General features: G+C 34.9%; 3 protein-coding genes across 8 annotated transcripts; 1 reads left to right on the forward strand and 2 right to left on the reverse strand.

Annotated features, from left to right (window-relative positions):
* Positions 1-1,094: 1,094 nt before the first annotated feature.
* LOC101205670 (1-(5-phosphoribosyl)-5-[(5-phosphoribosylamino)methylideneamino] imidazole-4-carboxamide isomerase, chloroplastic) lies at positions 1,095-21,181 on the forward strand. Of its 6 annotated transcripts, none has more exons than XR_969671.2 (10): positions 1,095-1,355; positions 6,476-6,637; positions 7,578-7,636; positions 14,719-14,926; positions 15,257-15,342; positions 15,575-15,676; positions 16,602-16,735; positions 16,815-16,863; positions 17,051-17,193; positions 20,976-21,181. XR_969671.2 is itself a non-coding variant. In XM_004141502.3 (10 exons), the coding sequence occupies exons 2-10, from the start codon at positions 6,511-6,513 to the stop codon at positions 20,994-20,996; spliced, it is 948 nt and encodes a 315-aa protein (XP_004141550.1). In that variant the 5' UTR covers positions 1,095-1,355; positions 6,476-6,510; the 3' UTR covers positions 20,997-21,181. The 6 variants fall into 6 exon arrangements, 5 of the variants coding, with proteins under 5 accessions (XP_004141550.1, XP_031741685.1, XP_031741686.1 ...); XM_004141502.3 differs by having other exon boundaries at positions 17,032-17,193; XM_031885825.1 differs by lacking the exon at positions 20,976-21,181 and adding an exon at positions 17,486-17,861 and having other exon boundaries at positions 17,032-17,193.
* Positions 1,560-21,077, reverse strand: LOC116403893 (probable disease resistance protein At1g51480). The gene is made up of 2 exons (XM_031885824.1): positions 18,359-21,077; positions 1,560-1,966 (listed from the first exon to the last, which is right to left on the reverse strand). Exon 1 carries the CDS (start codon positions 21,056-21,058, stop codon positions 19,880-19,882), a length of 1,179 nt encoding a protein of 392 aa, XP_031741684.1. The 5' UTR covers positions 21,059-21,077; the 3' UTR covers positions 1,560-1,966; positions 18,359-19,879.
* Positions 21,182-23,456: 2,275 nt separating the features above from the next.
* On the reverse strand, positions 23,457-26,776 carry LOC101207495. Its single transcript, XM_004141588.3, has 5 exons — positions 26,758-26,776; positions 25,010-25,275; positions 24,699-24,910; positions 24,182-24,431; positions 23,457-23,963 (listed from the first exon to the last, which is right to left on the reverse strand). The coding sequence occupies exons 1-5, from the start codon at positions 26,774-26,776 to the stop codon at positions 23,673-23,675; spliced, it is 1,038 nt and encodes a 345-aa protein (XP_004141636.1). The 3' UTR covers positions 23,457-23,672.
* Positions 26,777-26,868: the final 92 nt, after the last annotated feature.

Consider the following 26,868-nt stretch of genomic DNA (forward strand, 5'->3'; position numbering starts at 1 on the left):
CACATATACACAGTGATCTATCTATTAATCTCTGAGTGGCAGTCTGTTACGTTTTCTTCTGTTCGGCAAGGTTTGACACATATACACATACACAATCACCTTTCACCTTACACTTGATTTAAGCATTCTATAATGACTTCCATGTTGAGGCTATTCCGCCGCGTTCAGTAGGTAGGTAGGGTCTATAAAGCCTTCTCGAACTCAATGTTTTAGATTTGTTCACTCGGAGGCGGTTTGGATAACTCGAATGTAATAAGGAGTAGAACGAAAACGTGATCATGAAGCGTGAAAAAAGTGGAAAAGAAGGTTGAATTGAAGATGGTTCATACAACATTCCATCTAAACATGAGTCTTAGCAAGATTGCATTACATTTCTATTTCATTACCGTCCAACAAATACCTCCTTAAAATGTGATAATGGAATCATCAAATCTTATCAACTCCTACTTCCAAAGATGAGAATTACATTCTATCCATGGTGATCAGCTATTATTCAAATGTTATAGGGTGTAAGAATAAGGGAAATTTGGGTCGTCAATTGGAAAATTTAACAAAAAAAAAAAATATAATAATATATTTCCATTACATTGTAGATAGAAGAGTAAGGAGGAATTTCAAACGTTGATTTTGCAGAAAACAAAAAATGACAGAAAGACAGAATACTATTGTATTTTTTGATGGTTTGTAGTCGCGTCATCGACCACTAATCTTTCAATGACCCCATCTTTGTGGATGTATGTTTATGAGTTGATGGAAGGTTGACGTTGATCCTCGATGGAGATGAAGAAGATAGATCTCTTCCGGCCACTAATTTTGATTTGTGTAATTTTTACTAGAGTGATACATTTAAGTCCTTCTTGTAACAAATTTTTATTTTTGCTATTTTTACAAATAAACATTATTTCTAAGTTGGTCCTCGAAATAACTTGAGAAACTAAATAATTTGGTTGGGTTAGTTTAAAATTTAGTTCGGGTTGAACTTTTTTTTTTCGGGTTTGAAAATTCGAGTTATTCGGATAAATTCAACCCAATTAATGATATAATATATATAGCATTATTATTAATTTAGTAAATACTAAATAGAAAATAGTAAATCTCACCCCTCACTTCACCTCAAGATCAAGTTCACGCCGCCTCTATCAGACTCACCATCTCGTCTCGGCCACTCATCTCACGCCGTCGCCGGCGTTCAATCGTCTCTCCTTCTCGGGCTCCGGCGTTCATCTCCGATCGTTTTTTCTTCTCAGAAGTTTTCGATCTCCCTCACCGTTGCGTTGTGTTGCGGCCGGCTAGTGTACAACTTATCCTCGAGGACAAACCAATTAAATAAATTTGTTTCTGCATTGCTTGAGTTAGTACGTATTTTTGCTCCACTTATAACTTTTGGATGACATTTATGACCAAAAGTATAAACTTGATTATTTTTTCTCCTTCTCACTTATAACTTATCCTCGAGCTCTTAGAATTGTTCGATGACACTTTGCCTTTGCTTTTAGTTTTATCATTTATTATCTAGTTGGTTTCATTTCACCTTGTTTAAGTGAAAATGAGAAGGGAGATTGGGGGAAAACTTTCAGTCATATTGCCCTTATTAGTTTGCCTTTGAAACTTATCTATAAACACTCTTATTTTGACTTAAATTTTAAGGGTTGGGTTGGTTTATGAATACAATTTGGTTATTCCGGTTGCCAAACCAACCAACCAACCCGAAATGTCTAAAAAAGAAAAAAAATTAGAATTACAAGAGCTTATAGTGTTTGAGAAGTAACAGAAATACAGAATCAGCAGAATTATACAAAAACAAAACTAATGGGTTGGGCTTTAGAGTGTCGGCTACAATATGCTATCTTGACATCTCCTCAAGCCAATGAATGTAGTTGGGATATCATTGAGCTTTTTTTTGGTATCCATGAGTTTCAGCCCAACTTATTCGCACGTTGACTAATCTCATAGGACAACCTGCGCCCTACAATATTTGAGTGTCAAGAAAACTAGTAACAAATTAATTTCTAGGTAAAAATATCGTTGAGCTTGGAACAAATTCTTAGAAAATCTAGAAATTTCTTTTATAGAAATATCAACTATATGTGCTAAAGCTGGAAGATGCCATATGCCAATACTTTTTGCTAGGACAAAATCACAAACAAAGTAGATATCAATGTCTTTGTGTTTTGTTCTTGAGTGAGATGGAGAACACCAAGTGATAACCGCCCACTATGTTTGTTAGATGCAAAGCTAGAGGTTCTTCTAGGATCCTTTTCAAAACTTACAAAGAAAGCTAACTTAGATCAAACCTAGAATATATGATGGTCACTCTTAGATCCTAAGACAACTCACTCCAGGGTTAGCTTGATGAAAACTAATCCAATGAAATGATTTTTAACATCAAATCTAAAGCAAGATTTGAAAAGATAACACCAAAAGGGTTAAATAAGCACAAGCTTTTTAATATTGGTATTCTCCCTCCAAAATGTTGAAACTACATCCCTATTTTTACTAATTAAAAATGTTGCGGGGCCTATGAACCTGGCTGCTCACCTTGTCAAATGGGAGTGTACTTCTCGCTCGATTTTCTATGGTGGTCTTGGGATTGACTCTTTGAGGCATAAGAACAATGCACTTTTCACTAAATGGCTCTAGAGATTTAGCAAGCAAGACAATGCATTGTGGAGGTGCTTAATTGTGGCTATTTACGGCTTAGAGTAGAATGGGTGGTCTACTAAAGCTTCGAACAGGGGAAGTTCTTATAGATTATGGGCTGGCATTCTAAAACATAAGGAAGCTTTCCTTAATTTCTTGGCTTTTTTTGTTGGCTGAGGGAACAAAAATCAGATTTTGGAAGGACAGTTGGTGTGGCATGCAACCTTTAGCAGAAACTTTCCCTGGTTTGTTCTCTTTGTCGATGAACAAGGATGATTTTGTGGCTGATTGTTGGTGTAATGTTAGTCATTCTTGAAATTTGGGTCTTAGAAGAAATTTGATTGATAAGGAGCTTGACAACGTGGCCACCATTCTGAAAATCTTCATTCTTAGGCACCTTCAGATGATTGTGAGTCTTAAATCGACTCTTAATGCTAATGACAGCTTTACTACTAAGTCTACCTTTCTTAAATTAACCAAGAGATCCCCCTCCATTGCTGCTCCTTGATTCGCGATATTTGAAAGACTAAAATCCCGAAAAAGGTGAAATTCTTCTTATGGTTGCTTGCCTATAGAAGCCTCAACATTCATGAGAAAATTCAAAAGAAATTTCAGCACACCATGCTCAACCCCTCGATGTGCTGCCTCTGTTTCAAAGACGAGGAGACCCTAGACCACTTATTTTTGCATTGCACTTTCACTAGGAAAGTTTGGTACACTCTGTTTAAAATATTTGACGTGGAGGTTTGTCTTCCTAGTAAGATTAACAGTTGGATGTTGGAAGTGCTCAAAATTAGAGGTTATAGTCTGAAAGGTCATATCTTGTGGAGTTGTGCTACCCGTTCACTTTTGTGGTGTATTTGGAAAGAAAGGAATAGTAGAATTTTTGAAGATAACTATAATTCTATCGATTCTTTTTGGACTACATTGCAACACAACTTCTTGGTGGAGTATGAATTACACCGAACACTTTTGTAATTATAGCCTTTCTACGATTTTTAACAATTGGTGGGCCCTTATTCTTTAGTTTCTCTTGGGGAGGGCCGTCTTGTCCCTTGTCCTTTGGCTGTTTATCTTTTGTTCATTGGATATGTCTGTTTCTTGTAAAAAAAAATATACTAATTAAAAATGTTAAATGAAAGGATACAACATTTAATTTTATGCCCTTTCAACTACTATAATTAGTGAAAAACATAACATTAATAAGTACATAATTCATTAAAGGTGTGAATGAATATGAATTTCTAGATTCATTATGACTTTTGGGGGTCCAAATAACTTTTGAAGTTCTAAGCATTGCAACTCTTCAAGTTTATTGGGAAGCTTAGCTTGAAAGTTACTCATTCTATGCTTCAGCTAATCAATGCCAATTATTTGCTTATTGCTAAGGTTATCATACCTGATTATTGGAGCTTGATTCACAAAAGTTTCAAACAAAGATTTCAACCATAATATCTTTGCAGCTCCAAGAGTTAAGGCTCTATATTCAGCTTGTGTGCTTAATTTTGAGATAATGGATTGATGCCTAATCAACATTTGTAGAATCAACGATGTTGGGACTAGTTGGTCTCTACAAAGTATAGTCTAGAGTCAAGTGTTCCTTTAGATATCTTAGTATCCTCTTAACATATTGCCAATGGAGAGTTGTTGGAGCATGCATAAACTAACATGCTTTATTCACACAGAAAGAAATTTCAGGTCTTGTCAAAGTAATGAAGGATCAACATTTGAAGAAGAAAATCCTAAAGAGAAAAGAAATGAGCTAAGCTTTACAAACCAAGCCCATGGTGTTTGTTTAAAACCATACAATGCTTTATTTAGCTTACAAACATTTGACAGTTTCTCTTTGGGCTTCGGTATAAAAGTTCTTTTTTTTTGTAATTATTCCCTTGGTAATGTCTTACTGAGTTGGAAGCCTTCCTTGTAGAAGGCTTGTTGTTTGTTTTTGGTGGGATTGTTTTTTTGTATGCCCCTTGTATTATTTCATTCTTTCTCAATGAATGTTGTCTATTTCACAAAAAAAAATTGGGTGCTCCATATACACTATTTTTGGTAATAAACCATGAAGGAATGTGTTATTGATGTCTGCTTGCCTCAACTTCCATCCGTTGTATAAAGGACATGTAAAAAGTACTCTTATGGTTACAAATTTCACAATAGGGCTTAAGGTTTCAGTATAATCCATATCAACTGTTTGATGAAAGCCTTTGGCTACTAAACGAGCCTTGTACCTCAGAAGTAGAACCATCTGTATTTTGTATACCATTTACAGGCTACCACCGTACTATCTGTAGGTCAAGGTATAAGATTCAAAAGTTCCATTTTCTTCCTTCATAGCAGCTCTCCAGTGATCATGTTTCAATGCTTCTTTAGCATTTGGCGGTTCAACTTCTTTGTAGTCTAACCAAAATACTTTAGGCTTGAAAATTCCATTCTTTGCTCTTTTCCATCTTTGGTATTGCTTGGGTACTCGACGCCTCCCTCAGCTCCTCGGTGCTTCAGCTATTGGAGGGTCCGCCTCTTCCTAAGAAGCCTCAGCTGATTTGGTTAAATCTATTAAAAGCTCTTTTAGCGGAATTGTGGTTTGAATGTTATCAGCGGATCTTTCAAGACAAGAAAAGATCAAGCTCAGATCAGAAATTTTCAATTTAGTGCAATGTAATGCAGCAACTTGGTGCTCTTTAAAGAAAAATTTTGCAAATTACTTCACTCAAGAGTCAAGACCTTTGTCTCAATTGAGCAGTTTTTCTATCTTAGTTAGTTTCCTAGGACTACTTCTGATGTGGTGTTCCCTGTCTGGACTTCCATGGAGCTTATTTCTATGCTTTCTTTTTATTTTCTCAGTAGTATCTTGGTTGTACTAAAAAGGCTTATATGTTTCTAGCCTTTTTTCTTTTCTAGTTTTCAATGATTTTTTATATTTGCTGTATTGGCTGGATTCCGCTCTCATTGTAATAGGCTGGATTTTGTTCTCATTGTTGTAATAAGCTAGTTTTAGCTGGGATATGATGTTTTGGTGCTAAGGGGGTGTCAACCTAGTTGAGATGTCTGGGTGCACCTTCTGATCTCTATTCTTCTTCCGCTTGTTTGGACTTCTTTATTTAGCTCTTTGTATAATTCTCTTGTACATTGAAAGTTTGTCTCTGTTTCAAAAAAAAAAAAAATGAAGAGAAGACGTGTTAGTTGTAGTCTCAACACTCACTTCATTATTGGATTGGTATTTACTTCAACTGATGGGTAAACAACTGATGTATTTACTTCAATGGTCTTAGATATAGCTTCATTCATAGGACAATTCTCAAATGGCATTCTTGTAGGAGTAGCTATATTATCAATGGTCAATATTATCACTGTTCCTATTACTTTGACATTTTTGTCAATGGACTTAGGCTAGTTCAGACTTGTTTGAACACTTTTTGAATCCATTCAAGCAGCTTCCAGCAAGGTTCAAGTCTTTTTTTGGGTGAGTTTCAAGTATTAAACTTATGGTTAGGCCTTTTCAAACATAGTTGATCAACGTTATTTGGGCGAGGTAACAATTATGTGAGAGTTGTTTCGTTTTGGAAGTTTTCTTGTGGTGGTTACTTCTGTTAGATTTTTTTGGAAGAATACTTGAGTTCGAGAGTTGTATTTGGTAGTAAGTGTTTGGTGAAAGTATTAGTTTTATGCAATGTTTTATGCTGACCTTGAGGTTTCTGTAAATTTAGGTTCCTTTCTTTTTTCAGGTCTCTGTTTGCTTGCTTTTCACTTTTCACACTGTATATCTTTCCAACTTCATTTCTTGTTGAACGATATTTCAATCTATTTTTGATGGAATTGATATTGCCCTTTACAGCTTGTAAGGCGAGAAATCGGTTTTATAAGTTTGAAATGAAGTTCCAAAGCTTTTGTTCTACAAGAAGTTCCAGTCTATGTGCATGTTTTGGAGCTTCGAGCTCATCGAACTTTGGAGCTATGAAGCTTGGAATCATTGGAGTAACAACTTCACTATCTTCCAGTAAGCCCAGAATCATTGTGCGTGCCCCCACCCCCCTGTGACATAAAGTTACAATAGAGACTAATTTCAAAACTATTAAACTTGTAAGATTTATGTTTTAACATTTGAAAGCATGTGGACTAAAATAGACTAAGTATCAAAGTACAAAGACAAAAATGGTATTTTAACTTAAAAGAATATGGAATGGGTTTTTGATACGGAATAGCGATAGTTAAACAATATTTTTGAAGTTTTGGTAACATGTCAAAAAAGAGATTTTAATGCCTATTTTTCAAGTTTTGTTTTCTTTAGTATGGTTTTTTTAATTTATTTTTAATAATTCAATATATTCTCTTTTTAATTTAAATTTATGAATATACAAAGTCGCATTTTTTGTCTTCATATTAAACAAATTAATATCATATAATGTTTTTTTTAATATAGTAGGAGGTGGGGGTATTTGAACAACAAATAGATTGGTTGCTAACATTTTCGTATCTCACTTGAGTTATACTTACTTTGATACATTCTATGATTTAAATAGGGTAATTATAATGGATGACCATTTGAGGAATAATAATTAAGGATATAACAACGTTTAAAAAAAATTTCCAATATAGCAAAATTATCGCTGATAGACTTGTATCACTGATAGACTCGTATGATCTATCGGTGATAGACCAATTTTTACAACATGATCTATCAGTGATAGACTCTATCATCGATAGAATTTGACAAATTCTGTTATATTTGCAATTTGTTTAAAATGTTGCTATATACTTAATTATTTTGAATTTAATTGCTAAATTTGCAACTATCCCATTTAAATATTCTATCGACACATCTAAAATTATATTGATATGAATTTGTGCCCTCCCTACATCCAATCGTGGATCCGCCACTGATGTATTGTGCATTATTGTATCTTGTAAAAATTTTAACTTGTTTTTGTTCTGGGCAGAATCCTCAAGAATGACTGTTTGTGCAGTTAGTTTCCGCCCTTGTATTGATATACACCAGGTATTTGATCTTTTGTTTGGCTACATTCCTTGACTTTGAGAAAGTTATTCTGTTCTTTTTTTAGTGAAGAACATTTCATTGTACAAATGAAATAATGAGGAACCCAAAGCACCTATAGGTGACTACAGAAAAGATTTTCAATGGGAAACTAAGACAGACTAAAGTCCTTAAACGAATGCTTATTTTTGCACCAATACAAAGCAGTAGAGGGAGCCAAATTCATACTATGAACAAAATCAGAAAAGAGTTTCTAAAAAGACGTTTGTTGCGTTTTCCCCATAAAGTCTAGAAGTTGGCATGTAAAGTGGCCAACCAAAGCTCCTTTGTAGAGCAATGAAAAGGATTCCCTACCATGAAAGAAGCCAGAATATCAAACATACTATTCGAACTGATTGTAGACCAACCAAAAGCGTCCAAAACAATATGCCAGAAGCAAGCAGCAAAGGACAGTGTAAAGAAAGATGAGCTGCAGATCCAGAATGCCTTTAGCACATGAAAGATGGAATCTAGAATCTTCATCTCCACTAATTATTATAGAAGGATGCTCGAATTTTTATGAGGATAGATATAATTTCAAGATAATTTGCGAGGAATTTTGATCTGAAATTGAAATTGGCGCAGATCTTGCAAGTCTATTTCAGAAATCAGAAGCAAAGAAAGATGATAGTTGTTCAAGAGATTCAGCCAGAAGCTTCATTTGATATCTCTTTCCTCTCTTGTTTGAGGTTGGAAGTGCCTAAGCCAAAGTAAAAGTCTTCCTTGATGAAATCAGTTCAAGAGTTAGAGAGAGTTTTCTTGTCACATGGATTAATTCTTCCATTTGGTGCTCTCTCATTAGGTTTTTGTTTGACTTTCTCATCCATGATTTATGGTTATTTTGGAAGACCTTTGTCTTTATCGTCTAGTTGTTTATCTCTATGTATTTGTCCTTTTTGCTTTTCTTTCTTCGTGTTTAAACATTAGTCTCTTTTCATTATTCTAATGAAGTCCCCATCCATTTCAGAAAAAGAATAATGAAGATTGTCAAAATATTTTATTTGATTGCCAATATCTTTGGAAAAGTGGAGAAGTTATCGACACTGTTTAATATTCGTTGGGTTTTTTTTTTTTGCAATGATTATAAGGAAAACGTATCTCAGTTCTTAATAGGTCCTTCTTAAAAGCACATTCATATCATTTATGGATTAATGCTATAAAAAGTTTGATTTGAAAGAAACCAACATATCTTCCAAGACAAATCTCTTCAATGGTTTGATCGTTTTGAGATTGCTAGAGCGAAAGCTTCCTCTTGGTCCTCCCTTCTCCATTATCTCTTCAGATTACTCAGTTCAAGATATTTGTTCAAGTTGGAATTCTTTCATTCATGGAATGTAATATGTCATTATGACATACAATCTCTAATATTATGGTATTTTATTTTAGATGCGATGAGGGTGCTAGAGTGTGTTAACCTAGTTTAGGTAGTCGAGTGCACCAATTGATCCCTAGTATTTGTTGAATTTTAGTCTCCATATTGTTGTATTTTGCAGAGTTATACACTTTTCATTGTATCAATTAAAGTTCCAAAAGAAAACAAATAGACACACTAGATGAAGAGATAGACATGTAGGCAATACGATGTTGAGAATGATCAACAATGTTAACAACACCCAGGCAAAGTTCCCATAAGAATATTTTAATTTTCTTTGGGAAATGATTCAGCCAAATAGCATAATATAGATCGTTAACAAGAGGCTCAACAATACTCACCAAATCATCCATCAGGGATTTAATAAAGAAAGAAGAAGGAATGGTGAATGGTGAATTTTGACAGAAAATAATAACGGAGACGGAGAAACCCATTCAAGAACTTCTAAATCATTGAGGTTATTGCAAAGATGCAAATCCCATTCAAGAGCTTCTAAATATCAGGGACTTCCTATGGGTAGGGATCTGAGAAGAGAAGGGTAAAGGTTTCCACTAGATGAAGTGGGAGGTTGTTGAGAAATCAGTGTCTTTAGGGGGTTTAGAAATTGGGAATTTAAAGACTCGGAACAAAACCTTTTTAGCCAAATGGCTATGGCGCTTTTATGTGGAGCCCAATTCTCCTTGGCATGGGATTATTTTGAGTAAACATAGTCCTCATCCCTTTAAGTGGTTGGCTGAAGGGGGTAAAGGCACTTACCAGAATCTTTGGAAAGTCATTTCAAAGAGCTCCCTGGCTTCGTTCCTTGGGTCTGTTGTATGGTGGGGGATGGGAGAGATGTATTTTTGGGAGGATCATTGGGTGGGGGAGCATCCCCACTTTGGGGCTTTTCCTCGATTGTATAATTTGTCCTCGCTTAAAAATAATTTTGTGTATGACTTTCTTGTGTGGACTGGAAGCTCTTGTTCGTTTTTCTTTGGTTTCCATTGTAGCTCTTATCGACAGAGAAACGATGGATGTGATTTCTCTTCTTTTGCTTCTCGAGAGTCACTCTTTATGTCTTGGGAGGAGAGATGTGAGAGTCTTGAATCCTAGTCCTTTGGACGACTTCTTGTGTAAGTCTTTTTTCCAGGGCATGGCTAATCTTTCCTCTTTGGTTGAGTTGGTTTTTTCGTTGGTCTGGAGGAGCAAGGTCCCTAGAAAGGTTCATTTCTTTACTTGGAAAGTCTATGACCGTATCAATACATTAGACGGGCTTTCCAAGATGTCGTTGTTGGTTGGGCCTCTTTGTTGTATTATGTGTGGAAGGCGGAGGAAGACTTTGGCATTGTGAGTTGGTGAGTCGTGTTTAGAACTCTTTTTTTCAGACTGCTTGAGTGGTATTTGTAATGGAGTTGTTAGAGATATGATCGAGGAGTTTCTCTTCAATCTGTCGTTTGGGGAGAAAGGTCGCGCTCTTTGGTGTCAAGTGTTTGTGCTATTCTGTGAGTGCTTTGGGATGAGAGGCATAGTAGGTTGTTTATAGGTGTTAAGAAGGGGAGTGAAGGTTTTTGGTCCCTTGTTTGCCTTCGTGTCTCCGTTGTACTTGATTTTGAAGATCTTTTGTGATTATCCTATGAACATGATTTTGTACAGTTGAAGTCCCTTCTTATAGCGGGATTCCTCCTTTTTGTGGGCTTAATTTTTTGTATGCCCATGTGTATCCTTTCCGTTTTTCTCAATGAAAGTTGTGCTTCTCATAAAAAAATGACAAAGATGCAAATCCCAGGTCACAAAGTCTTCAATCCACACGTTAGCCCCTTTAACATTAGGAAAATGAGCAAGTTGAAATAAATGGGGAAAGCCAGCAAAGAGAGCACTACAACTAAGCCAATGATCCTTTAGAAAAGGAATAGTGGTATCAGTACCAAGTTCAATATATATGTATGATTAGCCACAAGGTCCATAGTTTGTCAAATAAATCATCGTGGAGTTTTTGAATAATAGTTTACCAAATACACGAGCTAGAATAATATTCAGCCACAATAAATTGTCTCCATAAAGATTTTTTTTCATTTAGAAAACGCCAAATCCATTTAGCCAACAAAGCAGAAGTTCGACAACAAAAATTGCCAACACCAAGGTCACCCATTAATTTTGGAGGTTGAGTTAACTTCCGATTCACCTTATGGTTAATCCCTAACAACTCACTCCTAGGAAGGTTTATGGATAAACCAGAAGCATGATAGAATATATAATAACCTCATACAATCGATGCAAAGCAAAAGGATTAACTATTGGAGAAAGTAAAGTGTCATATGTAAATTGTAAATGGCCAAGGACAAAATGAGAAGCACCAATAGGGTAGGAAGCAACAAGGCCCCTCGGATAAACTATCCTCCATTAATTGACTCAAACAGTCGGCATCTAATACCACTCGATGAAAACATAGTTGTTTGAAGAGGCATCCAAGCTGAACTCTAGTAATTGACAAAATTCAAGGAAAATTGGAAAAATGGAAAAGATTAAACTTGTCAAGAGGAGGTCGTGCCACTTTACACAAGTTCGTTCTTTACCATATCCCTACATATTATATGTCAATATTCTTAATGCTGGTGATTAATCAATGGAGCTTCTTTTGGGAAGGACACTCAGGAGGTCAATTGAATCGTCTAGTTTAATGGAACTTGGTGACCTGAATGCAAGAGGATGGGAGCTTGGTTTTGGAGACTTGGAAAATAAAAATCTTGCCCTCCTAGCTAAATGGGGATGGAGATTTTTCAATGAAGTTTTCCTTTGCGTAAGTAGTAAAGAGCATACATGGAGAAAGCCAATTCAGTTGGCACACCAAAGGAAGTGTTTCTTACAGCCGTCGCAGTTTGTGGATTTGGTGGCTATGTTTAAACTCGACAGTTGCACGAGAATAGCCTTATGGCATGATCACTGGACTGATTTGATTCCATTCAAAGACTTTTTTCCAAGGCTGTTTAGACTCTCATCAAACTCAAATGGAGATTTCATGAATTCTTGGGTCTGTTTACTACATCTTGATCTTTAAATCTCATGAGGCAATTAAAGGAGGAAGAAGTTGATGATTTCCAAGCTTTGGAGGCAATTGATCGTTTTTTGCACGATCGATCAAAGATAAATATTGGGAGGGTCCTATACTTGACGAAGTGTATTTACCATTACTTAACGGAATACCACACAACTAATAGTTGATGATCCATTGATTGAACATATGCATGCTAGGGGATATTGAGTGATCATTAGATTTCTCCTAAGGCGATTAGATTACATTAAATTCACCACCAATGATCTTATCATCATTTACCCCCCACGCTTGATAAATCATCAAGTTCTTGCCAATAATTTGTCTGATAGCCCATAGACTGCATGAAGGCAAAAAGTGAAACCGTCAGCCAAGGCCACATGAATAAAAATAGTTTAACGTCCTCAAATAACCTCATGAATAAGAAAATCAGGTGCACGCCATAAAACTAAAATATCTCTAGCCGAGTCTTGACCATGGCCTGCTTCCTCTAGGCATTTAGATCAGGTATGTTCCACGATAGGAACTTCATTGATCATTCTCTTCACCCTCCATGATGGCTAGAGTAGTCATTTATCAGAATTGAGGATTGAAGATTCTGTAGTACTTACTGTACCTTATTTCGCTTCCCATTGTGGAGCATGACTTTTTTGTCTTGGAGGGGGAAGCGAGGGAATAGCCATGATGCATAACCCATGTTCGGATAAGATAAAGGCCATATCATGTAAGTTTAGAGTGGTGTTGGGAATTGGATGTTTGGTTTGTTCGGGTAGGTGAATGTGCTGGTTGTGCGGGGCTGGTAATTGGACAATTAAACTCAGTTGGGATTGGAGGGAGGATGGAAAGAGGTTGGTGTCCTTCCTCAGGGTGTTCGCTAAAGATGGTAATATCTAGTGGTTGGTGTTCAAAATCTTAGGGTGTTCGCTAAAGACGGTAACATCTAGTGGTTGGTGTTCAAAATCATCTTGTGGTTGGTGTTCAAAATCATCTTGTGGTGTAACTGGGTTTATTAGGTAAGCTTCTGTATCAGAATATAGTTGGGTTGGACTTTTGAGGTTCGTAAAACTTTTGGTGGTTGCTTTTAAAGAAGATGGGCCATCGTGGAATGTCATTGCCAAAAGAAATGGTTGGGTAAAAGAGCGGGAAGGACATTTGGTGTGGTGAGGGATTAAAATAGGAAAGGTTAGGGATGAGGGTTGTGCAGTACTCATTTGCCAAAATCTTGTCCACCAAATATAGAGGGAGGGTCAACTGCATGGAAGGACGGTCAACTGCAATCTCAGTTTCGTTAATTGGAGATTTACCTTTGTCGAGTTAATTGGGAGCCTTAAATTGTCGATAATAATGGTGAGTTATTACTCATTAATGTCAAATTCAATTTCACCGTTGGCATTGACACTTCGTGTGAATCTTGGTGGTGGTATCCAACAGGAAGACCTTTAATATGAATTGTTCATCCCATTCCGACAATGTCTGGTGGCAGAGATAATTGTGTTGCTTTGTGTAACCTTCATTCAGGCAGCTCTCAAGTTGATGCCCATTTCTTATTGGTTTGAGGCACCGATGAATCCACCACATCAGTCTCCAATAAACTTGAAGATCTTATCATTCCATAGAGTTAGGGGAAGGTTATAGACATTAGTCCAGGCACTGTAGGAAGATGTTGATTGTTGTTGGAATGGGGGCAGGTTTGATGCATCCCAAAATTTCGTCGGAATTTTAAACAATTAACTCAGTTGGCTTGATTTCTAAGATTTGCAGCGTGTTACAAAGCCTTTTCATCAAGGAAATGATTGATGGTGCAATTGGTTGATAGAGAGGATTGTATCATCGAACAAATATCTGACCAAGAGTCATGTAACTCATATCGTTGTACCACCACCACCATCGAGTTCTAGTCCAATTAGGGGGACCGGAGGTCATTAGGTGGTAAAGGAGACGTCAGGAGTGCTTTAGACTGCAATTAAATGGCAACCCTGTAACTTGGCTGCTTGGTAGTTCGTTGGATTGGATCAATCTTGTAGTCAGATGAAGGAGAAGAAAGAGAACCATGCTTCTTCTGATGGGATAAAAAGCTTGGTCCAGGACACTGTGTGGTTAGATGGGTTAATTCATCAAAGTAACCATTTTTGTTGTGTCATTCCAACCAAAGTGTGGCATTAACATCATTGAACTTCTTGAAGAACTCAAAGTTACATGGATCTCAACGGAGCATGTTGAAAGAAGATACCAAGCAGTTCAGTGCTTTCCAAGAGAGATTGAGGGACTGGGTGGAGGATCTTCCTGGTTTCAAGATTAATACTGATTGTTCATTTGAGGCAGCATCACACTGCAGCGTGAAGATTTTCCGACCAATAGACGGTGGTGGGTGCTTTCACGGTGGAGGCCACGACAGAAAATCAGTTATGGAAAGTTAGGTGGAGGAGGGGGAAGGAGAGGAGAGAGGAGAGATGTGAGCATTTCGGTATCCGTAATTTATATTGTTTTGCATTTTGGAATGGTGAAATTAGTGGGATTCAATTATGCATTTGTAATTTAAACTAATTATTTAAGTTACAAGTATAATAATTAATGAGGCCTCGGTTAAATTTAGAAAATGATGTGTTTCCTTCGGTTGCAATCTGATTTTTTGTATGTTTTTATTAGGGGAAAGTGAAACAAATCGTTGGATCAACTCTTCGAGATTTAGAGCAGGATGGATCAACTCTTCTCACCAATTTTGAGACAGATAAATCGGCTGCATACTATGCAAACATGTACAAACAAGATGGGCTTATCGGTGGTCATGCCATCATGCTTGGAGCAGATCCTTTGAGCGTAGTTGCTGCCCATGAAGCGTTGCATGCGTATCCTGGTTTGTTCCTTTTTATTTTATTACTATTATTTTTTTACTGAATGATATAGTTCTTCTTGTGTGGTCAATGTTAGTTCTATTTATTTCTAGTGTCATGTTGGATGTTGTATCGATTTTTGGATGTCTATAAATGTGTTCAATTTGGCATCCAAGTGAACATCAGCATTTGTTTATGGTCTTCTTTTGGATATTGGTAATTTCCTTTATTTCATCTAGTTGTGATAGTTTTTGAGGATATTCCTGTGCTCATACTCGATGGTCCTCAAAGATTTAAAAACTTATAGAACGCACCTCAGCTTAATCTAATGCAAAAGGTGATGAAACGTATAGGTGGCTTACAAGTTGGGGGTGGGATAAGTTCAGGAAATGCTTGTAGTTATATTGAAGAAGGAGCTAGCCATGTCATTGTTACTTCAGTAAGCTCTTTTCTTTTATCTATTTATGATATTGGTCAATGCATTGGCCGAAATGAGGCAGTATAGCATGATTATGAATTTTGCAACACCGAAACTTTTTGAGCTATTTTACTACAAGAATATCGAAGATACTTAAGATTTCATTAAAAAGGTTAATTGATCTTAAGTGAACTGTTTTGGAACTGCCCACAGCGACTTTAATGTTGTATGTTTCTTGGTTCTATCACAACAGTATGTGTTCAACAATGGACAAATGGATCTTACAAGGCTTAAAGATCTTGTTCGCATTGTTGGGAAACAGAGACTTGTGCTGGATCTTAGTTGTAGAAAAAAGGTACATTTTACGCTTTTTTGCCTAATTTTTTTGAAACGTAAAACAAGCTTCTTCATTAAGATAATGAAATAAGACTGTTAAATTTGATAGTATAAGGTTCCATCTCAAAACCAATTGACAATGAGAAGAGTAAGTCATCTATCTTATATGGAGTATGAGTCTCCTTGGTTTTTCCAATGTGGGACTCTCAACTTCTCTAACATGCCCCCTCAAGATGGTGCCTCTTTGGGTTCACCTATCTTGGACCGAATACCTGTTTGGGTTTACTGGGCTCTGATACCATGTTAAATTTGATAGTATGGGGTTCCATCTCAAAACTAATTGACAATGAGAGGAGTAACCCATCTATCTTATATGAAGTATGAGTCTCCTTGGTTTTTCCAATGTGGGACTCTCAACTTCTCCAACAAAGACCAATGCACAAATTACAAGCCATAATGAAAAGAGAGATCTAAGGATCAGAAGGTGCAACTGGGAATCTCAAGTCAACTAGGTTGACACCTCTTTAGTACTCTATGTTTAGATTTTGTATAGAGTAAGCTTCAAAGGATCTTGAGAGAGAGCATCAAGAGAGCACTTCTAGCCGAGCAAGTCCAACCAAACTCTGCAAACCATTCACTAAAGTCGCTTCTGAATATCCAAACTAAGTTAAACAAATAAACAAACAGAACAAGCAGTTTTTAGCATAACAACAATAAGAAATTAAATGCTGCAAGTCTTCATGAACCAAAACTACTTGACTAATTATTTATATACCCCTAGTATCCCTCTAATACCATTCCTATCAAACTCATGAACCAAAAGAACTCTGAAATTTATAGCACCTTCTTGCTCTATTTTAGATTTAACACTGCCTTTGTTAGTTTGGGGCTTCACTAACATTTGTTTTAACTTTTGTATTGATTAACATTTAGTTCTTATGTAGGAAGGTAAATATGCAATTGTGACAGATAGATGGCAGAAGTTCAGCGATGTATTTCTTGATGAAGAAGTCCTGGCGTTCCTGGCTGACTATGCAGATGAGTTTTTGGTCCATGGCGTGGATGTTGAAGGGAAAAAGTAGGTCATAGTGCTGATATTATGTTTTTGTGGTTGTATTAATTTACATATCTTGACATATGTTGATTGATTATTATAGGCTTGGCATTGATGAAGAGCTAGTGACATTGCTCGGCAAGTATTCATCGGTTAGTTTGTCTGCTCCTTCACATTTCCTTCAAACTTCCGTTCTTGTTTGTCTGTCTTCTCAAAAGACAAAAGACCAATGATAATATGCTAATATTACCTACACATTTTCTTAATTTCCTGCCCTTGTATTGCACCAAAACACTGATCTTGCTCTTTAAAAATGACAGATTCCTGTCACATATGCAGGCGGGGTCACGACGATGGCTGACTTAGAAAGGATAAAAGATGCAGGCATGGGGCGTGTGGATGTTACTGTGGGAAGTGCTTTGGATATTTTTGGAGGAAATATGGCATACAAGGATGTCGTTGCATGGCATGCTAGGCAGAAGGTATCAATAGTTTATGCTGCATAATTTTGTATACTGTTTTAACTATCACATGGGAAGTGAGTGCCTTGGGTATTATTTATTCACCCAATTTCTAGTTAATCTAATTTTCTAAGACATTCGTGAATGAGATCTGATGACAAGTGTGTGCAGGTCTATTTTTCTTATAAAAACCAAGAATAGTTATTATTATAGAACATAGAATTACATATTGGTGAGGGTGCTGATTTGAATTTTTAATATATAAAAGAGTTTATTGGTGAATTAATTAGTTGCGTGATACTTAACTTTGCAGGATAGATAGATTAAACTATGTTTGAAGTTTTCACTTGTAAGTTTATAAACCCACCCCCCTCTACTTTTAATACTACAAGGAAGTTTAACAAATCTACTACCACCATCAGTCCTGCCAATTCTGCTGATCACCCTTCAACTCCACCACCAATGCCACTGATGCCAACCCCACGGTATCTTAAAGTGTTGCAACTATTGATACTTATCCTTTGGAGTTTGCTGAAGAAATTTGGAGCCAACCCATTTTTATGCCATAACATCTTCAAATTATGTGCTCCAATGATTGTCAAATCCTTCAATTGAGGACACTCAATCTACAACGTAACCGTATATGGTTGAAGAATTTCTTTTTAAATAAGAAAAAAATAACACCTAAAGTTCTTTTTCCCTAAAATAGCAAATTTTGAGGTTAAAATTTCAGTTTCAGTTTCATATGTACTTAAATATAGTCTTAATTAATTATAATTCTTCTGATATTAACACTAAAAACAGGGATTGAGTATTTAGTGCAAAATTGAAGCTAGGAGAGCAAGTCTTGATTCCTAGGGACCAAATTGAAATAAAAACATAACTCAAATTTCAAGAGACCAAACAGTTTGAAACAAATGGACTAATTGAAAAAAACTCAAAACTTACGAACTAAACGTAACATTTTAAACATAAAGACTAAATGTGAACTAGACTCACTAAAACCTAGGGATCAAGAAGGTTGTTTTTTTCTTCATTGAAAGTACATTGAGGTAAATTAATCCGACCCCAAGTACAAGGACCACAATTGTATTTAGACGTAAATTTAGAAACGAAAAAGAATAAAAAAAACAAATATAAACAAGATATCTGTATGCTAAGTTACGAAGTTTGCAAGGGAACTTACAGAATTGCCTTCAACTGCAATTGTTGAGTCTTCACTATCCATGCAAAGTATCTCATCCATCATGTTGCAATCAAATATAAAAACCCTTTGTAGATCCACAAGGCCTTTAAAGATAGAGAAAGAGAAGAGATACCTTAATCTCTTACAACTTATTACTTTTATGGATCTCAACTTTCTGAAAGGACTTGTAAACACATCTGCATGAACTATATTCTCCAAGCTCTCCATTTTTTCAAGGGACAAGAACTCCAAAGAAGGAAAATGAGCAAAGCAACCATTTCCAATCAAATAAACTTTGAATCTTTAGTGAGAGTAAGATGCCTCAAATATGGATAATTATTTCCATTTTTTGGTTTGAAATGAATATTTGTAGCCATTGTTGATCCTTCCACACACAAATTTTCACATTGTTTCAATAGTATTTCAAGTACCTCATGATGATCGATTGAAACAATTTGGGATGATGATGTTATGATTTTAAGCATCAAAGTTGTTGCATATTGTTCACATCCTTGCAACCTTTGGGACATTTTCAATTCACCAACATGGATAACAAATCTTTCTAGCTTCAAATTTTTCAGAAATATTAGATCTGAAAGAATTTTGATGTCCAAGATATGTATCTTTAAATTTGTTAGATGTGGTAGACACTTCAACTCTGATAGCCTTGCATTATTGATCAATTTGTTATTGTGTGATACTTCTTCTCCCCATCCATTGAAGCTTGTCCATATATCTAGTGCTTGTAACTTCAAAAGGCTTGAAAGGGTGTTTGGAGGAATCACTTTCAAAGGGCAATTTGACACTTGTAGTACCTTAAGTTGTGTCAATTGACTCATGCTTTTAGGTAACAATGTGATTGGACATTTATCAATCCTCAAAATTTGTAGCTTCTTTAGGTGACTTATTGCATCAATGTCATTGAATGTACAATGTGACATGCATAATGTTTGAAGATTTTCTAGAGAGTGGATTGATGGCCTCCTTAGTAGTTGAAAACACATCCTTGACAAGTTCAAAACTTTAAGTTCTTTCATTCCTTCAAAAAAAGAGTAACAAATTTGAAGTTTTTCTCCCCTCCAATCATGTCCATCTAATATCAACAATTCAAGTTTTGGAAACTCTAAGTTTTGAGGAAAGTTGTAGAAGTTGTGACAGTTTCCAAAGATTGCTCTATAGAATCCATGTCTATCCTTTTCTTGCCATTCACTCAGCCCGAAACCATAGCTCAATGTAGACATATTAGCTTCCTTTGATGCAATGTATATTGCCACATCACGAACGATATCATGCATTTTAACATGATTATCCCTTGAATTGGATTCTAGAAGTAAAGAAGAAGCTTTAAGATCATCAACCAATTTAATTACCCTGTTTCTAGCTTCGTCCCAGGTATTCACTTGGTTTAACAATCTCAAACTCATGGCATATATTTGCAAGTCTTCCACAGAAATCTCATAATCATCTGGGAATACACTACAGAGAAGAAATAGTAATCGAGCTTCTTCACATTTTAGATAGTCATAACTCAGTCACCCCTTTAACATCCACTGCAATAGGATTTTTCAATTGCTTCAAAGCATCCTTCCAAATAGGCACTTCCTTCCCCTTCAAAGTTTTTACAATTGTAGCAAGTGCTATTGGCAATCCCCCACACTTCTTCACCATCTCTTTCCCTATTAGTTCTATGCATTTATTATCAAACTCACCAATCATGTTCTTGAAAAACTCCCATGATTCCTTTTCACTTAAAGGCTTCACCTCGAAATAAACTTGTGTGTCCATTTCATTAGTTAAGACATCTCTATCTCGACTTGTTATGAGTATCTTACATCCCTTTTCACATGACTCTGATCTACAAGGAATTCCAACCTCTTCTAGATCGAGTCCCTTCCATAAATCATCTAACACCAAGAGGACGTTACTTTCCATCTCCAACTTATTTTGTAGTAAAGATGCTCTTCCCTCCTTACTCTCTACCTTCTTATTTAATTCCAACCTTAACTTATCTCCAATTTGAGCTTGTATGCCTTCTACCCCCAATGTTTGACCTACATTCACTATAATCACGTGATCAAACAATTTTTCTTCCATCACTAATGGTGTGACTTGTTTCAGCAGCGTAGTTTTTTCAACACCTCCCATACCATATACTCCAACCTTATTCACGTTACAATCAACGAGTGCATCTCTAATTTGCTTGGCGATTGATGTTCTTGATTCCAAAATCTGATCATAGCCATGAGAACTACTAGTAGAACTTCCATGAATCCTTGAAAGAGGTGTAGGATAACCAACTTGGTGAAACATCAACTTTCTTTTCTCTATAATTTGTGAAATTACTTTCACCATCTTCTTAGCTTTCTTACTCATTTGATATTGATGAATGAAGTTAAGCTTATTGGAACAATACTTGCTATTTGATTCATTTTCATTCTTGTACAATATGTCGTTGGATTGTTCAATGATTTTATCTACTTGGTTCAACCATGATGAAACATCACTTTGGATATTGTACGCACTACTTCTTGCCTCATTGACCATGTGTTGTAGCCTTGTTTTAGTATCCACAAGATTTTGAAGTTGGTCTTTAAGATCATTGATGTTCTTTTTGTAGGAAGAAACATATCCTACTTGACGTCCAATGGGTGCAACTGCGTACTCACAAACTGTCCCTAAAATTGCGATTACAGTTTCCATTATTCTCTTTTTCTATCCTTTTTCATCTGTAGACTTTGGAGAAAGTAAAAGATGTAAATTATATGTTTTGAATGAAGAACAAAGTAGAAGAATGACTCGCGGATTTGAGTGAATCATTGAATAACGTGTTAGTAACGTTCATAGATAGATTAGAAAATCAACTTTATTATCTAGAGAAATAATATAATACAAAATAAGTATAAGTTGAATCGGGATGGTTTGATTTATAAATGACATCTATTTCGATTCCTTTAAAAGGTAAAGAAACTCATAATAAAGATCCAAAATTGAAATTTAAACATAATCTCAAGTTTTAATCAATTTCATTTTTTTTCCCCATTTTTTCTTCTGTTTTTTAGAAACAAAAATTGTTTTTAGTTTCCTATTTTTTATAATACTAAAAACCAAAGCTGTTTTTTTAAGCTTTTTTAAAAAAATAAGTATAAAAAATGATTTTATAATTAGTTTTATTATTATTATGAGAAAAAAAACTAAAAAATAAAATGATATTACTAACAATAAAGTATTATTCCAATATAATCTAAACATCAAAGTTAAAATACTTTTAATTTTAGATTCTTAAATATGCATTGAATCAATTAAAAGGTGGAGAAACTAAATTGGAAAATCAAACGTTGACTACTGATCAACATCTCAACTTCTGTTCTAATATCCAGATCTCTTTCAATTAACCATCAATCTTGATTTCATGTTATACTAAAGAAATCATAATCTCATCTTTTTATGCCCAATATTAAGATTTATTTATAAATTTAGGACAATATTTCTTATAGTTCATAGAATAACTAAAAAAAAAAAAAAATCAAATTTATCATAACTCTCATCAATTGGAAGTATAATCACAGCAAATTCTATATTACTCACCTGAAAGAGATGTTGAATGATGAATTTTCTTTCATGTGAAAGCATTATTTGATGAGAGGACATAAAAGTATATAAGAAATATATAATTAAAAGGTGGAGGAGAAAAGGGTGATTTAGATGAGTAATGAAACTTTGTGATGTATATTTAAATTTTGTGTATGGAAGAGATGAGGAAGAAATTAAAGAAGATGGGAAGATGAGAAGAAAGTTTCCAATCATGAAATTAATAAGAGATTGTTTAAGGGAAAGTAATGATCTATTAAACAACTTACATTATTGTATATTGATCACCTTCAACAATAATTCTTTTTTTTTTTAATTACCCTAAGCCTTTTATTCTTTTTTTTAAGTCCCTTTGGTCAATTATTATACATAAATTATTTTAAATAACAAAAAAGTTTAAAACATTTACAAATATAATAAAAATGTCTCAATTTATTAGCAATAGATTACTATATGTGTCTATCAGTGACATAAATAGTAGTATGTGATCTATCGTGATTTATTATCAGTACAGTTTGTTATATATCTGAAGATATCATCTTTTTAAGAGGATATTGTAAATAAGAAAGTAGAGATGAAAAAGTGTACCGAGATATCTCAACTAAGGTGATACATCACATTGTCTAATAGTCTTTGTATTATGCACATAAATTAAAACGTGGAATAGGAAGGTAAGGGGTTTCCATCACTAAAGTTTGAAATATATTGCCTATTTATTATAATGCAAATACAACTAATAGAAATGTCAACTATATCTAAAATCATTTTCTATAAAATATATTGTTGACTAATATATTAGGGGAACAAAACGTCTTTAACATAGTAATATTTTATGTAGAGATTTTGAATGGTGAGCGTACAATGAGTGTTCAGGCTAACCGACGTTCATCTTGACTAATGTCACGTAATTCAAATATATCACTAGTTTGAAATCCAATGTACCCTTTTAACTTTTCTTTACTTTCTTCATTTCTGTTCCTTTAGAGATTCAGACATGTGAATACCCAAAGTCACACCTTGTATTGGCAAGTGCTCAACAATTGCATTTGGCTAAGTAAAAATGATATATTGTACTGTTAACTTCAAATTCATCAGATAGCTTTTAGTATAATTAACTTGGAGAATTTTGAATACTGAAAAGGTGTTAGCTTTGAACTCATGATATCATAAGTTTTTGTGAGTTTAATGCAGGAGAGACATCTAAAAAGAGAGAGCTTTGCTTTTTATACGCTAGAAATAGGGCAAGAAGGAATAACCTCTACATGAGAATCACCAAAGTTATGTACTTAATTAGTTTATTTATCTAAGTATTAATTAGTTGCTTTAGAGACTCTTAAAGATGGTTAGGAAAGTACTAAATAGGCGAAGAAGAACTTGATTACAGTGACTGCAAGTGTCCAACTACGGTCTATTAATCGAACATATATCCAATACTCATTTGAAAACCATTTGGGGTTAGAAAAATTAGTAGCTTTTAAAAACTTGGTTTTGCTCTTGAAATTTGAGTAAGATTTTGTTTTTTTGTTTTCAACGGATATGGTGAATACCATGCACATACCTAATTCACCTTGACATAGCTCTATATAAGCAAAGTTCAACTACTACGTCTATTATACGTTGTAAAATACAATACAACTAATTATTCAATACAACAACAATACATTTTTGACGAATATTGGTCGTCGGGTCGCCTGCAAGCTTCCATGATGCCAACATCGAATGAAGGTTATCGGATGAGAAGTGCTCGCAATATGGCTTCAAAGTTTTGAGGTTCATGAACTAATAGATGACCATAATTAGGAAGCTCATGATATTGAATCCATGGAAGTTTTTGTGCTATAAAACGATTCAATTCAACAGGAACTATACGGTCTTTACTTCCTTGCCACATATGAACACTTCCCTTCTCATCAGGAAATGGATTTCTTAACTCCATTGGATCAAACTCCCATTTTCCATATGCACAAAGTAAGTCTCTGTGTAGAGATTCATGTTCACCTTGTTGCAATACTTTTTTCTGATTTTTATTGCAAAAGAAAAATATTATTAGAGAACACGAACGTTTTCAAATTTAGCAAAAATTTATTTTCTATCATCAATAGACTAGAATAGCTAGACCCAATTCAATCTTTACATGATCATGCCAAAAAAAAAAATCGATTTTGATTATGTGGAAAATTAGGCTCAAAAGTATGTATATGATAATATGTATAAATAGTAAGGGAAGATAGGTACCTGTTCTGGACGTTTGAGTATTTTACTTAATATGGTTAAATCAGAATCAAGAAACATGCCTTCACTACCCAATACTTTGAACCATTTTTGAGTCATCCACCAGTAGAATAACGAAGGTGTGTAATGTGCAATCTTAAACGTACGTTTATAAGATTTAGGATATTTCTCAAATGAATGTTGTGATAAAGCTGAAGGAAGAGAAGGCCACCAATAATTCACAATTGGTACAACTAGTGCAGCTCCTAGAAGTCTGCAAGAAAGAAAAAATTTAACCCTTTGTTAGTCTTTTGATCTCTATATATATTCGCCCTTTAGGTTGACAGCAACGATTAGCAAACTACGTGGGTCGGCCAATTGATCAATCACATGTGAAGAACTAATACAGTGTTTTAAACCAATATATCTTTTTACTCTTAATATTTCTTTTATAACACTTAATAAATGAACGTGGGTCGGCCAATTGATCAATCACTTGCATTGAAGATTATATAGTGAGATGATGGAAAGATAGAAGTGCCTGTGTGGAATAAATTTGAGGCAAGCCCAAAGAGGGTATGTTCCCATTGAACATCCAATCACATAAAATTTTGTGCCAATCTCCAATTTGTCAGCTAATTCTTGAATGTCAAATGCTTCTGTCTTCACTGAACGTGATGGATTTGGATCACTCTCACAATAACCAGCTCTATCGAACAATAATAAGTACACCTTAAGTTCCTCCATAAGTTCCTACAAATCAAATTATTTAATACATTTTAGTGGAAATAACACAAAAGTTAAAGATATTAATGAGTAACAATAATAATAATAATGTAGTAGAGTTTGTACTTGAGAGACAGGCACGTCCATATCTTTGCAGCTATCAAGGCCATGACAAAGAATAATTTTGTATTGAGCCTCTTCCTTAGGAACTCCTAATTCTCTATAAGCTAAATGCCTTCCATCATTCAATTTTACTCTAGGGGAAGTCAGTGGAGGACCATTTGCTGATCCACATATTCTTGGAGGTGGAGCCTTCTTCTTAAGTTTTTGATAAATCCATCCAATAATACCCAATATTGATGCTCCTATTACTGTAATCATATTGTTGTACTCTGCAAAAAGAAAAAAACTAATAAAGCTTCATTATTAGAGGTCATGTAATTGCTTAGCTTACCTAAAAATATATAATGATGACCAAATGTTATGACAGAAAAACAAAATCTCGACAAGACAACGTGAAGTGCTGCAAAAAAAAAATTGAATTATTGTGTACAAATTAAAAGCTTCTTAGTTTAGTAGAATGATCAATACCTTCACTTTTCAAAAAATGCTTTTGTGTGGAGATCAACTACAACAAATATAAGCAATTATATTGTGTTTTGCATAAGAAAGCATGGAGATCGAAGAGCAAGAATTTATAGCATTAAACAAACAGGAAAAGCAATTTGGTCTAAGCTTTCAATTATTTGTTCCATGAGGAGTGAGAGAGTACTGTGTTCGTAAAACGTATAATATGCATTATTACTTTTGAAGATACTCAAAACAGAATCAGTTTGAGCTCACATAGTCTCACAATTTTGAAGAAAAAGGGCTCTCTTTTCATGTTATGTTCGTTTTGGTTGTTTGTCTCTTTTGATAGCATTTATCATGCATGCAAGGACAAGTCTTGTGTTCTCTCTCTCTTACATGCAGCCATGACCCAACATGTTATGATATCACTCTCTAACTCTCTTATATGTTGATCGTCACCTTTTATCTCACACATTCTTCTATCCTCTCTTTTGCTTGCATGCAGAGCATCCATCCTCCATTCTCAGTCGCTTTCTTCTCTTCTCTCTATATTACATCTCTTATTATTCCTCAATCAATCCATCTCTCTTGTGTGCACCAAGGATTTTATGCTTCTAATGCAGTCATATCCTCAGACTAAAATGATGTGAACGATAGAAATTTAGATCATGTTTTAGTGAAATTAACTGTTGGGAAAAATCTTCCATCCCACTTCTAAAAAACAAAGCAAAAGAAAATTGAGAAATGAAAAGAAACATTAAAAACTAAAAACACAAAAATTAGATTTTTGACTCGAAAAGAAAATCACGAACAAAAAAGGAAATCAATTTTGCCTCTCTCAACCTTACGAGAGTGTTTTGTCAAAATTTTTGACTTCTCGCACATTTTTCCCAACTAGGAGAGAATACAAAAGGAAATCAATTTTAGAGTATTAGTATACTAATTAAGTTTAAAGTGTTTCTAATTAGGATGATTTGAAATTAGAGACAAGGTCCTTTTATAGGCTTGAAGTTGATTCCTATTCTTCGATTTAACCGATGTGTGGAACAAAATGCACTTCTAAAATTTTGACAAAAACCAAAAAAGTTCTACCTTGACAAAGTAAACGAGGTTTCACAGCTTCTCTAATATCCTCTAGACGTCTTCATCAACAATTAAAATTCTCAACTTAGAGAACTGTTCTCACTTCACCATAAAGAGTATACCACACTTGGAATACCCACCTTCCTCTTCAGTCGCATACTAACAAATTTTTGCCAATATTTGCACGTGGGTGCAACTTCCACCTATTGTTGGTTGATTACTTGGGAGTCCTTTAGCCATCTACGAAACTTTCCCCCACGTAACATCTTGTATAACTGCCAAGTCAATGCTTATGTGCAAAGTATAGTTGGTGGAACCTCTTATAACATCAT

This window comes from Cucumis sativus, chromosome 5, assembly GCF_000004075.3.
Source record: "Cucumis sativus cultivar 9930 chromosome 5, Cucumber_9930_V3, whole genome shotgun sequence".
NCBI lineage: Eukaryota > Viridiplantae > Streptophyta > Magnoliopsida > Cucurbitales > Cucurbitaceae > Cucumis > Cucumis sativus.